Below are 17662 nucleotides of genomic sequence, written 5' to 3'. Positions count from 1 at the left end.
ACATAACATTACATACATAACATCACATACATAACATTTCATACATAACATTACATAACATTACATATATAACATTACATAACATTACATATATAACATTACATAACATTACATACATAACATTATAACATTACATAACATTACATACATAACATTACATACATAACATTACATACATAACATTACATATATAACATTACATATATAACATTACATACATAACATTACATACATAACATTACATAACATTACATACATAACATTACATACATAACATTACATACATAACATTACATAACATTACATACATAACATTACATATATAACATTACATAACATTACATAACATTACATACATAACATCACATACATAAGATTACATACATAACATTACATAGAAAGAACATACAAACAGTTACAGAGAAACGACTAAGATGAGCATAACAATAACAGAAAACAATTACAGACATAAGATTACAGAGTTAAAACATACAGAACAGGACAAAGAAAGAAAGATGACAAAAAACATGACAAATAGCAAAACAGGAAAGACAGAACATACCAGAACATTACAAGAAACAGTTACAAAGTACAGACATAACAGTACAGAACATAACAGGAACAGTACAGTAAACATAACACGGACAGACAGAACATGAACAACAGAACAGCATACAGTAAAGAAACAAAGGACAGAACAGGACAGAGATAACGTACATACAGAACAGACAGGACATTACAACAACGGAGACATGAGAGAACAGTACATAATAAACATGACAAACAAACAGTAACATAACAGGACAGAACAGGACAGACAGAAACATGACAGAAGATAACATACATGACATACATAAATATAACAGGACATAAACAGGACATAAGAACAACGACATACATAACATTACATATACAACATACATAGAGATACATAGAGAACAGACAGAAAACATTACGAAAAAACATAAACAAGAACAGACAAAAATGCAAAAACATAAACAGAAGAATACACAGCATAGAAAATGACATAAACATACATAATAACATGGACATAACAGTACAGAATAACATGACATACATAACACAGTACAGAGAAACATACATACAGGACATTACGAAGAACAGGACATGAAACATACAGCATGGGTACCAGAACAGGACAGAACAGAAACAGGACAGACAAACAGGACAGACAGTAACAGGACAGACAAACAGGACAGAACCGGACAGAAACAGGAAAGACAACAGATACAGAACATGACAGACAGTAACAGGACAGAGAGAACAGGACAGAAACAGAAGCAGACAGAACATTACAGAACAGGTACAGAACAGGACAGACATAAACAAGACAGACAGACAGGACATACAGAACAGGAAGATAACATACATATATAACATTACATAGATAACATTACATACATAAACAGGACAAAGACAGAAACAGACAACAGAACAGGAACAGGACAGAACAGGACAGAACAGACGGCAGGACAGAACAGGGACAGGACAGAAACAGGAAAAGAAAGAAGAAAGACAAAGACTAACATAAGAACAGGACAAGAAAGAAACAGGACAAAGAGAACAGGAAACAGAAAAGAAACAACAGAACAGGACAGAAACAGGACAGACAGAAACAGGACAGACAGAAGCAGGAAACAGAGAGAACAGGACAGAACAGGACAGAACAGACAGGACAGAGAAGAAGAGACAGACAGAACAGACAACAGGACAGAGAGAAAAAGGACAAAACAGGACAGAGAAACATGACAAACAGAAAGCAGAAAGAACAAAGAACAGGACAGAAGAGAACAAATGGACAGAAAACAGACAGAAAAGGACAGAAAAGAACAGGACAGACAGGACAGAGAGAAAGGACAGAAAAGAACAGACAGAACAGGACAGAACAGACAGGACGAGAGGACAGGCCCGACAGTACAGACAAACAGTGACAGACATGAACATGACAGAACAGACAGACATGGAACAGGACAGACAATAACATTACATACATAACATTACATATATAACATTACATACATAACATTACATATATAACATTACATACATAACATTACATATATAACATTACATAACATTACATACATAACATTACATACATAACATTACATACATAACATTACATAACATTACATTACAAACATAACATTACATACTTAACCATTAAAATGGAGCTCACAACAGACTACAGATATACAATATAAACACATCTTCACATTCCGTGTCAAAATGTGTAGATTTTGCTTAGTAATTGTTCTTTACATAGATACAGGATGTGAATAAGATATTTTGAAGTGGTTCTGTATCAAACTATAACGAAAACACTCGAGCATGAGTACGAAGTCCGGGGAAGGAATGGCAAGCTTTATATACTCAGTAGGTAGATGTAACATATCAAGTCATTTTTTTTATATCGATTTTTATAGATATAAATCCCAATGTTAATACCGTCGTAAAACTTGCTCGCGGTCACCGGATATAGGGATGTTGTCAGCTGTTATGAAAAAACGAGTTACCATCACTTAATAATGATCCAAATAGAGTTTAGAAACAATCCGTTTTTACTATAGAATGCCAGGGGTAAGACCATCTACTTGTAGGATATTGTGTCCCCTGTACCTATGATGCTACGTACATGTTATAGGTTAAAATCCTGTGGGGATGGAAAATCTATTACATGTGTACATCTCTGAATAGCCCCATCCCTCTGCCGCCAGAATTAAATTTTCTAAGCACCAGAGACCTTGATAGTAATTAACAAATGTACTTTTTCACATTCATTTCTAGCTCTCGTTTCTTAACTAGCAACGAGGCTGAGCGTGAAATGAGAATATGGTAATTAAAACCTTATTTCAGTGACGACGACCTTTGTGTTTGAGTTTTTGACTTGGTGTCAGAAGATAGGGATATTCCATTAAAATATTTACCTTGCCCGATTACTAAACAACAAACAATTTTGTATCCCTGGTTGGGTTTCCTTCTTATTACCTTATGTAATTTATGAAATAAATTGCATGGTTGGTATCCCCCAAACAAACCCTGGAGTTCTTGGGTGGGGTAGATGTTTTACCGGAATAGCCTTTATTAGCACCGGGATTGGTTGTGAAAATGTTTGTGGATGATGATGATGATGATGAGGAGGAGGAGGAGGATGCCTATGATGATGACGACGATATATAATGGCTTTTATACATAATAATGATGATGATGATGATGATGATGATGATGATGATGATGCCTATGATGATGATGACGACGATATATGATTTTATACATAATAATAATGATGATGATGATGATGATGATGATGATGATGATGAAAACTTTACATAATTATTATATTATGATGATTATTATGCAGAAAGAGAATGATGTTATGAAGATGGTAAACGTATGACAGATATCTATGAATAATAGCACAGTTGGAGAACTGAGTGAAACCATGTTTAATAAGTTGGTTATTAACATCACTAACCAACAGCTTACAGATGACGACAACAATCTACAAACTAAGGGTTTGAACTATGCCATTGACCCAGACAAAATTCCAGTTGATGATCTCATTTTAGCCACAGAACAGGCGTGTAAGAAATTGAGCAATGCCGAGGCGGATCTGCAGAGATCACAAATGAACGGTGTATTAAATTCTATGAAAAATGAAGGACATGCTTTTATCAGCAGACAATGGCAAAGCCACAGTTTTCATGGGCACTGACGAATACGAGAATAAAGTTGTTGCTTGGCTCGACGACAACAAAACTCAGAGCCGCCTGGAGCAAGACCGGTCATGGCAAAAGAAGACCATATCCAAATATTATGGATTTGCTAGAATTTGTACTCACGACAACATATTTTGTTTTCCGAGATACCATCTATTTGCAGCGTTTCGGTACAGCCATGGGCAATCCAGTGTCTCCCAATGTGGCTAATGTATTCATGGAGCATTTGGAAAAGTAGGCTAAAGCCACAGCCCCCATGGAATCCAAACCTAGTCTGTGGAAACGATACGTTGATGACATTTTGAAAATAAGGGGTCACAAAAGGATTTGACTGCACATATTCAAACGGTAGATACCACCTATAGTATCAAGTTCACCTGTCAAGAAGAAAAAGACACTCGACACTCTCCTGGTTAAGAAAGAAGAGGTACTATTAAAGTACTGGTCCATAAGAAAAAGACTCACAAGGACCAATACCTCAACTTCCGATCGCATCATCCCTTACACCCGACGTTGGGCGTCGCACGAACTCAACAGATGTGAAACGATTGTCAAAGAAGATTAAGACAAGAAACAAGAGCGAAATCACATGTATAGCGCTTTCACAAGATGTGGATACTCCGACTAGGCAATCCAGAAAGTTAACAACGAGCTTAAGGAGGGCGTAACACCAAAGAAAGGAACACAAACAATAGGCAGGCAGTTGTTCCATACATCAAAGGCCTGTCAGAAACCATCCAAAGAATTTACCGCGGTCATGGGATTGCTACAGCCATGAAACCTTACAACACTCTCCGAAATATCCTAGTCCACCCAAAGGATAAAACACCTAAAGAGAACGTCACCGAGTGTATATAAAAAATAGGATGCAAGAACTGCGACGCGTCATATAACGGAGAAACTGGCAGAAGATTTGGGGTCCGACTTAACGAACACAAGAAAGACTTGGAATCCCATGGAGGAAAAAAAAAATTTGACGAAAAATATTTATTTTTAGCAACAGAGACCTTCGTAGCTGACATTTCGGCATCAAACCCTACTCCATATTACCTCATAACCTAATATTACATGAAGTTTCATTCACATCCACCCATCCTGCTCAAGTTCTCGTCTGGAAACCAACATCCGGACCGACAAACGACAGCCGGGGACGAACACCAGTTTTTTCACCGACGGGGAACTAATGGAGATTTGGAGCTTTATTTTACGATGCAGTTGGGTTCACCATCTAGTGGCCGACAAGTAACGAATCAAATGATACAAATGACAGCCTTGGCGACCGTTTGGGGAAAAACTGTCAAATGTGATCAATCCCATTCCGAACAACATCAATTACCAGGTACTTTCCGTGTATGACTCCCTGTAGTATCAGTGTTACTGGAAGGGAAACCGTTGCCAATGCGTTGCCAATGCGTTGCCAATGCGTTGCCAATGTGTCTTGACTTTTTGATAGTTGGCTCTACATTTTCGTCCAATCGCCAAAAAGTGAACGGTCTTCAAGGTTTCCTCATTATTAATTTCACAATTGACTTCATAAAGGAGACAGCCATCTTCGAAAGCTCAAAAACAGAGTTATCAAATGCTGATTGTGTTAAAGATACAAATAACACTAACATACAACTTTACATCAAACAGCCAATCTGTAATGATGAATTCGTGTGGATAACACTTTGTGTGTCGATTGTACAATCCTTTGTTGTTGCAGGTAGTACTCACTGCTGGTGGGATATAGTGGAAGAGGAGCCTCAACGGACCGTCTGGTTCATGCCGGATTTGGAGCAGGAGGGAGTGGTCTTTGAGTCAGTTGAAGCCCATCAGGAACTCTACAGCAAGGAGCATCCAGACTTCCTGATGACTGGACACAAGCTGGCATCGCTTTACAATTCTGTATCCTAGCTGACCCTAGTTAACTGTAACCAAATGTTTCCCACTCCAGTAGTTCCTTCGTTGACCTACTTTATCGCACCATTAACAGCAGTGTTAATCGTTGTGTAATGTTTTTACGGTCAACTACGGTAATAACTTCGGTAGAGTAAGGCTAGTTACGGTCAACTTGGTCATCTACGTTCAAACTGCCGTCACTGTAGGTCTTTGCATGCAAGCTGACCACAGATATTTTGAACATATTGAAAATGTTTGGGCAAACAACGACCAAATCACAAGTTTCTTGAAGTTCAACTTTGTTTATGACTACGTAACTACGTCTATTACAATTAGTACGTTTAACTGTCAATTTGGGTCCACTACGGTCATCACCCACTCCTGTCAACAACCAAGTTGACCACAAGATGTGGTCGTCATTAAAGAATTAGAAAACAACAAAAGAGATCGTTACCCATGGTCATTATTTTAGAAATGTAACCTTATCGTAATGTTTTTGTTAAATAACGATGCTAGAACCAATTTGTAAATAGAAGTCATTACAGACCTGGCCATATATATTACAAAAAGATTCTTCCAAGGACGCGACGTCCACAGAGAAGTGAACCAATGAAACTGATATAACGCGTAAAGATAAGTAATGTCAGACATACCGGTCATGATTATATAAATTGTAAAGCCATCACTGGCTTTGTTTGTTGCTGCCCTGCTAGCCACACCATACGTTATTATGAACAGTATTATGTAGATATGGTCATCGGATGGCACAGTGGTAACACATACACTTGCCTTTCACCTAGGCGGCCGGGGTTCGATTCCCCAATCGGACATGAAAAGGTATGGGGTCACCTGTCCGACCACGTGGGTTTTCCCAGGGTACTTCGGTTTCCTCCAACAGTTTGACCACTCGCACGCTTCCATCCGGGCCAACGAGTGTGATGTTTATAAGTTGATATAACTTGTTTCGCAATTGTTGTAAAACAAATAAAGTTTACATTTAAGTCTCGAAGCCTAAACAAATCTTGAGACTCTAGATTTTAAAATGATTAAGAGTTTGGGGGATACTATAGACTCAAATTTCGCTACTTAACACAGAATCATACAGGTAAAAAGGATTCTAAATATGGTAAATCAGTATGCTGTGATGGCAATCATACAGAAATTTAGATCAGATTCGATACCAGACCCATTCGTAAAACTAGTCAGACAAAAGAGTGCGCCCTTTTAAATTTTCGTTGTTGATCCTTAAATCTTGTTGTTGAAACGCCAAACATGTGTCCCCCCCTACAATGTGTATTTAATGTGGTTACCGCTGTCATGTGGGATTTCACACTTCACAGTAACGGATACAAGTGAGGAAGTATATAAAACACTGGTGAATTATGTACAGAAATCAAACACTGGTGAATTATGTACAGATTATGTAACAATCGATACATTGGATTGTGTCTCTTTGTCACATTTGGTTGATTATAACATGATAATTTTATAATAATACAACGCTTTATACCAGGGATCATTTAAAACTACCAGTAAACTTTCTGCCATATTTCAGTTAATAATTTCCATTGATGTTTTATAATTGTGTTAATTTTAATCTGTATGTGTACTTTGTACTACAGTGTGGGATCTTTCTGGACAGGGATATTCCCAATCATCTGTTCTCCGGTCCAATCCGGTGATAATCCATGTTAACATTTTATCATCTGTTTATTCCATGGACATGTAGATATTGACAGAAAGGTAACTGTGATATATAACACAGACAGAAACAATTTTGTATTTTATTTTATGTATTTTATACACAATGAACATATTAGGGGGACTTGTTAAACGTTGAATGTGACTTTACTTGGATAACTTTTATATTATTATAGGGAATATGATTTAATCATCGCAGAACATCCGGAAAAATATTGAATAATTCCCGGATTCTACATCACACAAGGGCGGGGTAAGTACAGGACTTAGGATCAGCCATTGTTCCGTGAGTAATACATCACTATAAATTGTAACATTACAGTATATATACAAGTGATAGCATTAATAGCTCATTCATAACAACCAACGCCATCTCCAGAATACAGAATGTATTATTGAAAAAAAGTTTTTCATCATGCTAACCTGAACGTGAAGCACGCAGGAAACACAAGCATACGGTATATAATATCTCCAATAACTAGCCTATCACTGTGGTCACGTAGTGATACACACCAACAACAATATAATAATATACAGTAATCACAGAATTGTTTGGACTGAATAAGTTTACACTTGAATTAATTGACTCTAATTTTCTGAACTAATACTATGATCACGTTTTATACGAAACTTTACCTACCTTGACATAGTACAGTTTGGAAACCGCAATACACAAACACAAACACGCCCCAAAGACATGTTTTGCTGAGCTTCTTCATATCAAACAGGGGGTAAAAACCACATGAATGTTCATCTAGTTAGTAGTCCTGTTGGTTCTATTCCGTGGTACTAGTTAGTATAGTCCTGTTGGTTCTATTCCGTGGTACTAGTTAGTATAATCCTGTTGGTTCTATTCCGTGGTACACCTAATGTATCCCGTTTACGTTGACTCTACCAGGCCGAGATGTCGGTGCAGTTATACACTGTCTGGTTAAATTATTTCCTGGTAAGTAACCATACATAGTAACATCCCCAAACCAGAGGATGACATGTACACGATTAGCAATATGTGCATTGTATAGACAAGTACACTAGTCAGTTTCTGACACTAACGGTATATCTGGTAAAAAGGAAATTGATACACAAGGCGAACACAGATACAACACAACGGGATTTCCAAATAGTTACCTCCCTCAAGTGTCGGTTTGTATTTCTAGGTAAGGTGAGTAAAGGACCGGTCTGTACGGCGGTTGTTTCCCAGGAAAACTCAGGAAAAGACATTTTACCCTTATTGCTCTTGGTAACGTGCAATGGAAGTCCCGTATGTTTTACAGGGAGGTAGTCATCAACTACTATCAGAAGACTCCGTCTCAAAATGTCCCTGGCAATACACGGGGCGATCAACCCAGCACACAAACGAATCATACATAATACCGACTGGTACCTTGTCGCCTCTATCAAAGTATGGGCTTGCGAAATTGAAGGTGCAATTAATGAATGATGAAGTTCCTGTCTGTATAATCATAACGTCTAATGTCAGGTAGATATTGGGGAGGTACGTGTAAAGTCGGTAGATATTGGGGAGGTACGTGTAAAGTCGGTAGATATTGGGGACGTACGTGTAAAGTCGGTAGATATTGGGGAGGTACGTGTAAAGTCGGTAGATATTGGGGAGGTACGTGTAAAGTCAGTAGATATTGGGGAGGTACGTGTAAAGTCAGTAGATATTGGGGAGGTACGTGTAAAGTCAGTAGGTATTGAAGAGGTCCAGGATTATGAAAACGTTGCTCTATAATAAGATTATTTTAAAAGAATGAAATGTGTTTAATTATCAATACCTGTCCGTTCTCGTTTTGTACAGACTTTGTAAATACTATTGTTGGTCTATAAATATAGAATGACCTAACGTTTGACGTTCCAGAAAACAAGTACCAACATACTTCGTCTTGCATGTGGCCGTAAAAACGCGTGGTACTGAAGAAATGAGGAAAGTTCGGCTGATCAGAGAATGAAAGAAAGAAGAAAGGAGACCCATGATGAAGTTTCCATTCACTTTGGTCATGCTTACCTTCTGTGTAAACTCCTGTTACCATTATCACAACCAAGACTCGAGCCAGCAGCATTGCTAACGCTATGGACCACACGACCGTCCTAACTGTAGGGGTACGTAGTGTGACCGATACACCGAGAGAAGTCAAATGGTCTTTAGATAGAGAGCTGTCTAATATCACCGATGTCCACTAGAGTGACATGTGTAAGATGTAGTTTCAGTTACGTCAATGCGGAACTTCTCAAAACCCTCTCCGGACAACCATTGTCTCGCACCATCTGTCCAATGTGCGTATTACAAATATTTTCATATGCTTACGACAATTTACGCCCGTGTTAATGTGTTAATTGGGGCACGTATATTGCATTTGTAGAACAACTACTTATGTTATGATAAGTGGAACTCTCAGCCGACCACTTATAGAATGGCGCAATTGTTTGGCTTTCTCTGTGGGTATCTCTGTAGTCTAAAATAGATCATTATCTATATCATGACCAAGACAAAATGTATTGTGCGGCGTCATGATAACCTAATGATAGTAATGTATTGTCTGGTGTAACGACAACGTTATGATAACAATGCATTGTAAAGTGTAACAATAACGTTATAATAAAAATATATTGTTTCGTATATAACAATAACGAATTAATGATAGTAGATTGTCTCGTATAAGAATAATGTTTTAATAACATTACGTTGTCTCATATAAAAATAGCATGATTATAACAATGTAGTGTCTGGTGTAACAATAACGTTATAATAACAGTGCATTGTCTGGTGTAACAATAACAATATAGAAATACATTGTCTGGTGTAACAATAACAATATAGAAATACATTGTCTGGTGTAACAATAACAATATAGAAATACATTGTCTGGTGTAACAATAACAATATAGAAATACATTGTCTTGTGTAACAATAACAATATAGAAATGCATTGTCTGGTGTAACAATAACAATATAGAAATACATTGTCTGGTGTAACAATAACAATATAGAAATGCATTGTCTGGTGTAACAATAACAATATAGAAATGCATTGTCTGGTGTAACAATAACAATATAGAAATACATTGTCTGGTGTAACAATAACAATATAGAAATACATTGTCTGGTGTAACAATAACAATATAGAAATGCATTGTCTGGTGTAACAATAACAATATAGAAATACATTGTCTGGTGTAACAATAACGTTATAATAACAGTACATTGTCTGGTGTAACAATAACAATATAGAAATACATTGTCTGATGTAACAATAACAATATAGAAATGCATTGTCTGATGTAACAATAACAATATAGAAATACATTGTCTAATGTAACAATAACAATATAGAAATACATTGTCTTGTGTAACAATAACAATATAGAAATGCATTGTCTGATGTAACAATAACAATATAGAAATACATTGTCTGGTGTAACAATAACAATATAGAAATGCATTGTCTGGTGTAACAATAACAATATAGAAATGCATTGTCTGGTGTAACAATAACAATATAGAAATGCATTGTCTGATGTAACAATAACAATATAGAAATACATTGTCTGGTGTAACAATAACAATATAGAAATACATTGTCTGGTGTAACAATAACGTTATAATAGCAATGCTATGTCTGGTGTAACAATAACGTTATAATAACAGTGCATTATCTGGTGTAACAATAACGTTATAATAGCAATGCTATGTCTGGTGTAACAATAACGTTATAATAACAGTGCATTGTCTGGTGTAACAATAACGTTATAATAACAGTGCATTGTCTGGTGTAACAATAACGTTATAATAGCAATGCTATGTCTGGTGTAACAATAACGTTATAATAACAGTGCATTGTCTGGTGTAACCATAACGTTATAATAGCAATGCTATGTCTGGTGTAACAATAACGTTATAATAACAGTGCATTGTCTGGTGTAACAATAACGTTACAATAACAATGTATTGTCTCGTATATAACAACGACGTTTTGATAATGATATATTGTCTTGTGTAACAATAATGTTACAATAACCAATGAATTGTCTGATGCAACAATAACGTTTTATTGAATTTTTGCCAGTGAAATATAGAAATTTATCAAACTAATAAAACTTATATTTTCACTGCAGCGATGAGCAGTGAAAATATATGATTTTGCAGTGAAAATATAAGATTTTGCAGTGAAAATATAAGTTTTCCGTTTTTGACCAATCAGAGCGGACCTTTGTATTCACCTCAATTTTTCCAACCGAAGCGGAGATAGATAAATTGGTTATTTTGCTGTATTTCTGAAATTTTCAGACTAGTTTTTGACAAAATACTCACCTGACGTTAGCTATTCATGCACAGATTCTCCTATAACAGCAGAAAACGCTTCAATTGCGTTGACCAGTCCTTTCAAAATGGCGCCGTCAAGTTGACATGGAGTAACGTCACAAAGAGATGACGTCATTACTGATTCCCGCACTTTTTGACGCTATCAATTTTTCGATGTTTTTAATTTTATTTTTAAGTTTATGAAATGCAATAAAAAGATAATTGAATGGTTTCCCGTTAAAATATAACATATATTTCACGAGTATGACAGAATATTTCGATATTTTTCACTCGTGCTTCGCACTCGTGAAAATATCGATATTCTGTCATACTCGTGAAATATATGTTATATTAAACGGGAAACCATTCAATATCCTCTATATATGTAATAGCAAGACATTGTCTCGTGTAACAATAACATTATTATTGCAATGCTTTGTCTCGTGTTACAATAACGTTATAATAACAATGCACTGTCTTGTGTAACAATAACGTTATACTAACCATGGTGATAATAAGCGTCGCCCTTTATCGATCAGCACCAGTCCGATGGAACTTTAATACCAGGAAACAAGCACGGAAATAGCTATAGTTTAATGGGTCAAGAGGATTACACATATGAAAAATAAATATAATAATAAATATAAATAAAATCTCCAATATTGATCTACATATCTACACACTAATGTTGCCCTGTCCAGTTACCCAGCACATGTCTGACTATATCTACACACTAATGTTGCCCTGTCCAGTTACCCACACGTCTGACTATATCTACACCCTAATGTTGCCCTGTCCAGTTACCCACACGTCTGACTATATCTACACACACTAATGTTGCCCTGTCCAGTTACCCGCACGTCTGACTATATCTACACCCTAATGTTGCCCTGTCCAGTTACCCAGCACATGTCTGACTATATCTACACACTAATGTTGCCCTGTCCAGTTACCAGCACATGTCTGACTATATCTACACCCTAATGTTGCCCTGTCCAGTTACCAGCACATGTCTGACTATATCTACACCCTAATGTTGCCCTGTCCAGTTACCCGCACATGTCTGACTATATCTACACCCTAATGTTGCCCTGTCCAGTTACCCGCACATGTCTGACTATATCTACACACCTAATGTTGCCCTGTCCAGTTACCCGCACATGTCTGACTATATCTACACCCTAATGTTGCCCTGTCCAGTTACCCGCACATGTCTGACTATATCTACACCCTAATGTTGCCCTGTCCAGTTACCAGCACACGTCTGACTATATCCACACCCTAATGTTGCCCTGTCCAGTTACACCCACATGGCTGACTATATCCACACACTAATGTTGTCCTGTCCAGTTACACCCACATGTCTGACTATATCTACACCCTAATGTTGCCCTGTCCAGTTACCAGCACACGTCTGACTATATCCACACCCTAATGTTGCCATGTCAAGTTACACCCACACGTCTGACTATATCCACACACTAATGTTGTCCTGTCCAGTTACCCACACGTCTGATTATATCCACAAACTAATGTTGCCCTGTCCAGTTACACACACATGTCTGACTATATCTACACTCTAATGTTGCCCTGTCCAGCACCCCAAATTTGACTATAAAAAACCCAAGTTCCCCGTCCTTCCCCAAACCCCTTTTTAAAGAAACCCCAAATGTTTTGTTTCCCCCAAACCCCCCCCAAAACCCCCCTTTTGCCTTTTTAACCCCCCCTTTATTTTCCCCCTTTTTTTTCCCGTTAACCCACATGTTGACTATTAAAACCCCTAATGTTGCCCCTTCCCACCCCCGGACTACCAACCATGTTGCCCTTCCTTTAAACCCAAAAACCCCATTCGCCCCCCAATTTCCTTCCAACCCCCCCGTCTGCATACCCCCCCCTTTCTTTCCCCCCCCTTTTGCTATATCAAAACAAACCCCTTTTTCCCCCCTTTCCCCCCCAACCCGTCGATTTCCCTCTAATTTTCCCTTATTTCCCCCCCCTTACAAAAACCCCCTTTTTTCCTTTTTCCCCCCCCCCCATTTTTCCTTAAACCCCATTTTCCTTCCATTAACCCCCCATTCAACAACTAAAACCCTAACCCTGTCCATTTACCCACACGTTCCCCCAATATGCCCCCCAAAACCCCAAGCCCAAAAAACCACCAATTTTGGGGCCCCCCCTTCCCCCAACTCTATTTTCCCGCAATTTCCCCCGCCCATTACCCCCCTGCCCCCCAAATTCCCCCAAATTTTTTTTTCCCCCCTTTTTCCCCTTTTTTAAAACAAAACCCCTAATTTGCCCTGCCCTTTCCCCACGGTCGACTATATCTACCCCAAAAATTTTCCTTCCCCCCACATTTCATTTTTTCCCCCACCCCGGGCCCCCGCCCCTTTCCCCCCCCCAAATTCCACCTTTCCCAAAAAACACCCCCTCCCCTACCCCCCCCCTTTTTTTTCCTTTTCCTTTTCCCAAAATTTTTTTCCCCCACCCCTTTTTCCCTTTGGGTCAAAACCTTTTATTACCCCAATTTGCCCTGTCCACCCCCATTTCTATTCCCCACCCTAATTTCCCCCCATTCCCCACATTTTTCTCCCTTTTTTCCCCCTTTCCCCTTTAAACCAAGACCTTTAAAACATTTTCCCCCCCAACCCCTTTTTCCCCCCCAAACACCCCCTTTCTAAAAACACACCAATTTTCCCTGTCCTTTTACCCCACGTCTACTATTCTACCCCTAAGGGCCCTTCCATTCCCCCCACGCTGACTTTTTACCTAATTTTGCCCTTTCCCAACCCCCCCTTTTTTTAAAAATTTTTGGCCCCCGGGGACCCCCCATTTTCCCCCTTTAAAAAACCCCAAATTTTTTTTTTTCCCCCCCAGAAACCCCCCAAAAAATTTAAATTTTCCCGCCTTCCCCAAAAACCTATTTTCCAAAAACCCAAAATTTTTTTCCCTGTCCCTTTAAACCCCAAGTCTATATATCACCCCCCAAATTTTTGGTGCCAGTTTTACCCCCATTCTGATTTTTTAAAAAACCCTTTTGGTTCCATTAACCCCAAGTGTTAAATTACCCCAATGTTCCCCTTATTAACCCCAAGTTGCTTTAAAACATGTTTTCCCTTTTCCCTTTTTTCCCCCCCATTTTTAATTAATCCCCAACCCTTTTCCCCCCCATTTCCCACCCCCCTTTCCCCCCTTTTTAAAAAAACCCCAATTTCCCCCCCTTCCCCCCCCTCACATTGAAACCCCAAAAAGTTTCCCTTTCCCATTACCCCCCCGTCTGCATTCTACCCCCTTTTTTCCCCCCCTTTTTCCCCCCCCAAAACCCCCCGTTCCCCCCTTTATAACCCCCTTTTTTTTCCCCTCCCCCATTTCCCCCCCCCTTTTTTTCCCAATTAACCCCCTTTTTGTAAATTTTTTCCCCCCCCCCCCCCCATTCCCCCCCTTTTTTCCCCCCAAATCCCCCCAATTTACTAAATTTCCCCACATTTAAAACCCTTTTTTTTCCCCAAAACCCAAACCCGCTTTTAACACCAAACCCCCTTCCCCCAAAAATTTTTTTTTAAAACCCCCGGCCCCCCTTTTTTTTTCCCCCCCAAAACCCCCCTTTTTTTCCCGCCCGGTTCCCCCCCAAAACCCTTTTTTTTCCCCCCCCCCCCAAGTTTTTCCCCCCCCCCCCCCCCCTTTTTTACCCCCCAAAAATTTCCATATTCCCACTAATTTTTCCCGCCCCCTTCCCCCCCCCACTATATCCCCATTTGGGGTTTTTTCCCCCCCTTAAAATCAAAATTTTGTTTTTTTCCCCCCCCCTTTCCCCCCCCAATTTGCCCCCCCTTCCCCACCCCCCCTTGTTTTTCTTTCCCACAACTTTTTCCTTTTTTCCCCCTCCCCCATTTCCCAAAAACCCTCTTTCCCCAATTCCCTTCTTTTCCCCCCGTTGCTTTTCCCCAAACCCATTTCCCCCCCAATTTACCCCCCCAAATTTCCCTCCCAACCCCCCTTTTTAAATTTTCCTTTTGCCTTTTCCCCCAAAACCCCTTTTAAAAAGCCCCCATTTTTTCCCTTTTCCCTTTACACCAATTCTGTAATTCCCCCAAATTCCCCCCCCCCCCTTCCCCCCCCTGTCCTAATAACCCAATTTTCCCCTGCCCTTACCCCCATTCACTTACTACATCAAATTTCCCCTTTTAAAAACCCCCAATTCCCCCAAATTTTAAAACCCCAATTTTTCCCCTTTATTACCCCCCCTATTCCCCCCCAAAAAAAGTTCCCTTTTTCCCCCTACTTTTGTTTATTTTCCACCCCCTAATTCCCCCCTTTTCCCCTTTTCCCCCACCCCTTTTTCCCCCAAACCCCCCAAAAACCCCCTTTTTTCCCCCCCTTTTTTCCCCCCCCCAAAAGCCCCCCCTTTTCCTTTTCCCCGGGTTTCCCCATTCCGCACTTCCGACATTCTCCCCTAATTTTTGCCCTGCAGTTCCCCGCAAGCGAATTTTTTAAAACCCCTTTTTCCCCCCAATTCACCAAAAAACCCCAAACCAATTTTGGCTTTTAAAATTTCCCTCCCCCCCCCCCCCCCCATTTCCCCCCATTCCTGCATAACACCCCCCAAATTTTCCCCAAAAAAAAAAATTTTGGGGTTTTTCCCTTTTTCCCCCCCTTTTTCCCTCCTTCTCCCCCCCAAAATTAAAATCCCTCCTTCCCCCTTTTTTTCCTTTTGCCCCCCCTCCCGAATTTCCGCTTTCTCCAAACCCCTTTCCCCCTTTCCCCGGGCTTTTTCCGGCCCCCCCTTTTTTTCCCCCCCCCCCCAAAACCATATTTCCTTTTCCCCCCCAAAAAACCCCGGGGCCGCCAAACCCAAACCACCCCCCCGGGGACCCCAGCACAAAACCCCCCCAAATTTTTCCGGGGAAACCCGAAAAAAAACCCCCAAACCTTGTCCTTCCCCCCAATTTCCCCCTTTTTTCCAACAATTTCCCTCCCTTTTAAACCCCTTAAACCCCTTTTCCCCTTTTTTTTCCCCCTTTCCTTTCCCCCCCCCTTTTAAACCCCCCCCAAAGCCCCGCCCATTTAAAAAAAACCCCAAGTTGCTTATTACCCCAATTTCCCCCTTTTCCCCACCCCTCGGTTTACCCCCCAAAATTTTTTCCCCCCGCCCACCCCCCTTTTCCCCCCCAAAAACCCACCCACCCCTTTTTCCTTTCCTTTTACCAGCCCCCCTTTTCCTTTCCCCCCCCCCTTTTTTTTTCCCTTTTTTCCCCCCCCCCTTTTCCCAACAAACGCCCCCTGTTGCCCCCCATTCCCCCCCCGTCCTATATCACCCCCAATGTTGCCCGCCCAGTTCCCACCACACTTTCTAACCAAATTTCCCTTGTTCCCCAAACCCCCCCAAATTCCCCCAAAACCCTTTTTCGCCATTTTAAAACCCCCCAGTTGTTATCCCCAAATGTTGCCCTCCCTTTACCCCATCCTGCAAACCACACACAATTTCCCTTTCCCCGTTTACCCCCAGCCCAAAAAAATAATTTTCCCTGGCCTTAAAAACCCTCGATAAAATTAAAATTTTTCCCTTATTAAAATTGAAAAAACCCCGAAAAAAAACCCCCCCCAAAATTTAAAATTTTTTGGGGCTTCTTTTTAAAAAAGTTTGAAAATTTTTAAAAAAAAACCCCCCTTTGTGCCAAAAAATTTATTTTTTAAACCCCCAAGTTCCCCTTATTAAAACTTCTTTTTAAAAAAAACCCCTTTTTTTTTTTCCCCCCTTTCCCCCCCCAAACAAAAAATTAATCTTTTTCGGGGCCGTTTTTTTCCAATTTTTTAAAAAAAAAAGGGGGGCCCCCCCTTTTTAAAAAAATTTCCCTTTTTTAAAAACCCCAATGGTTTACAGTTCCCCAATTTCCCACAAATAAAAATTTTTTCCTTTTTCCCAAAAATGTTAACCCAAAACACTTTTTTTCTTTTCCCCATTTTCCCCGAAATTTTATTTAAAAAACCCCCCCCCAAAAAACCCCCAAAAACCCCCTTTCCCCCGGGATATATTAACAGG

The 17662-nt window shown here is 39.6% G+C and overlaps 2 protein-coding genes across 2 annotated transcripts in view; one reads left to right on the top strand and one right to left on the bottom strand.

Moving 5' to 3' along the window:
* LOC117337222 (low-density lipoprotein receptor-related protein 4-like) overlaps positions 1 to 8366 on the bottom strand; it is a 64289-nt gene extending 55923 nt beyond the window's left edge. Inside the window, exon 1 of the mRNA XM_033898092.1 lies at positions 7963 to 8366. The gene's annotated coding sequence lies outside the window, so the exon portion shown is untranslated. The remainder of the gene's footprint in view (positions 1 to 7962) is intronic.
* LOC117338603 (protein PXR1-like) lies at positions 1129 to 2002 on the top strand. Its single transcript, XM_033899961.1, has 2 exons — positions 1129 to 1324; positions 1554 to 2002. The coding sequence occupies exons 1-2, from the start codon at positions 1129 to 1131 to the stop codon at positions 2000 to 2002; spliced, it is 645 nt and encodes a 214-aa protein (XP_033755852.1).
* Positions 8367 to 17662: the final 9296 nt, after the last annotated feature.

Source organism: Pecten maximus, chromosome 11 (genome assembly GCF_902652985.1).
Source record: "Pecten maximus chromosome 11, xPecMax1.1, whole genome shotgun sequence".
NCBI lineage: Eukaryota > Metazoa > Mollusca > Bivalvia > Pectinida > Pectinidae > Pecten > Pecten maximus.
Note: the sequence above shows the minus strand (reverse complement) of the source record. Positions and strands in the feature narration are given on the sequence as shown.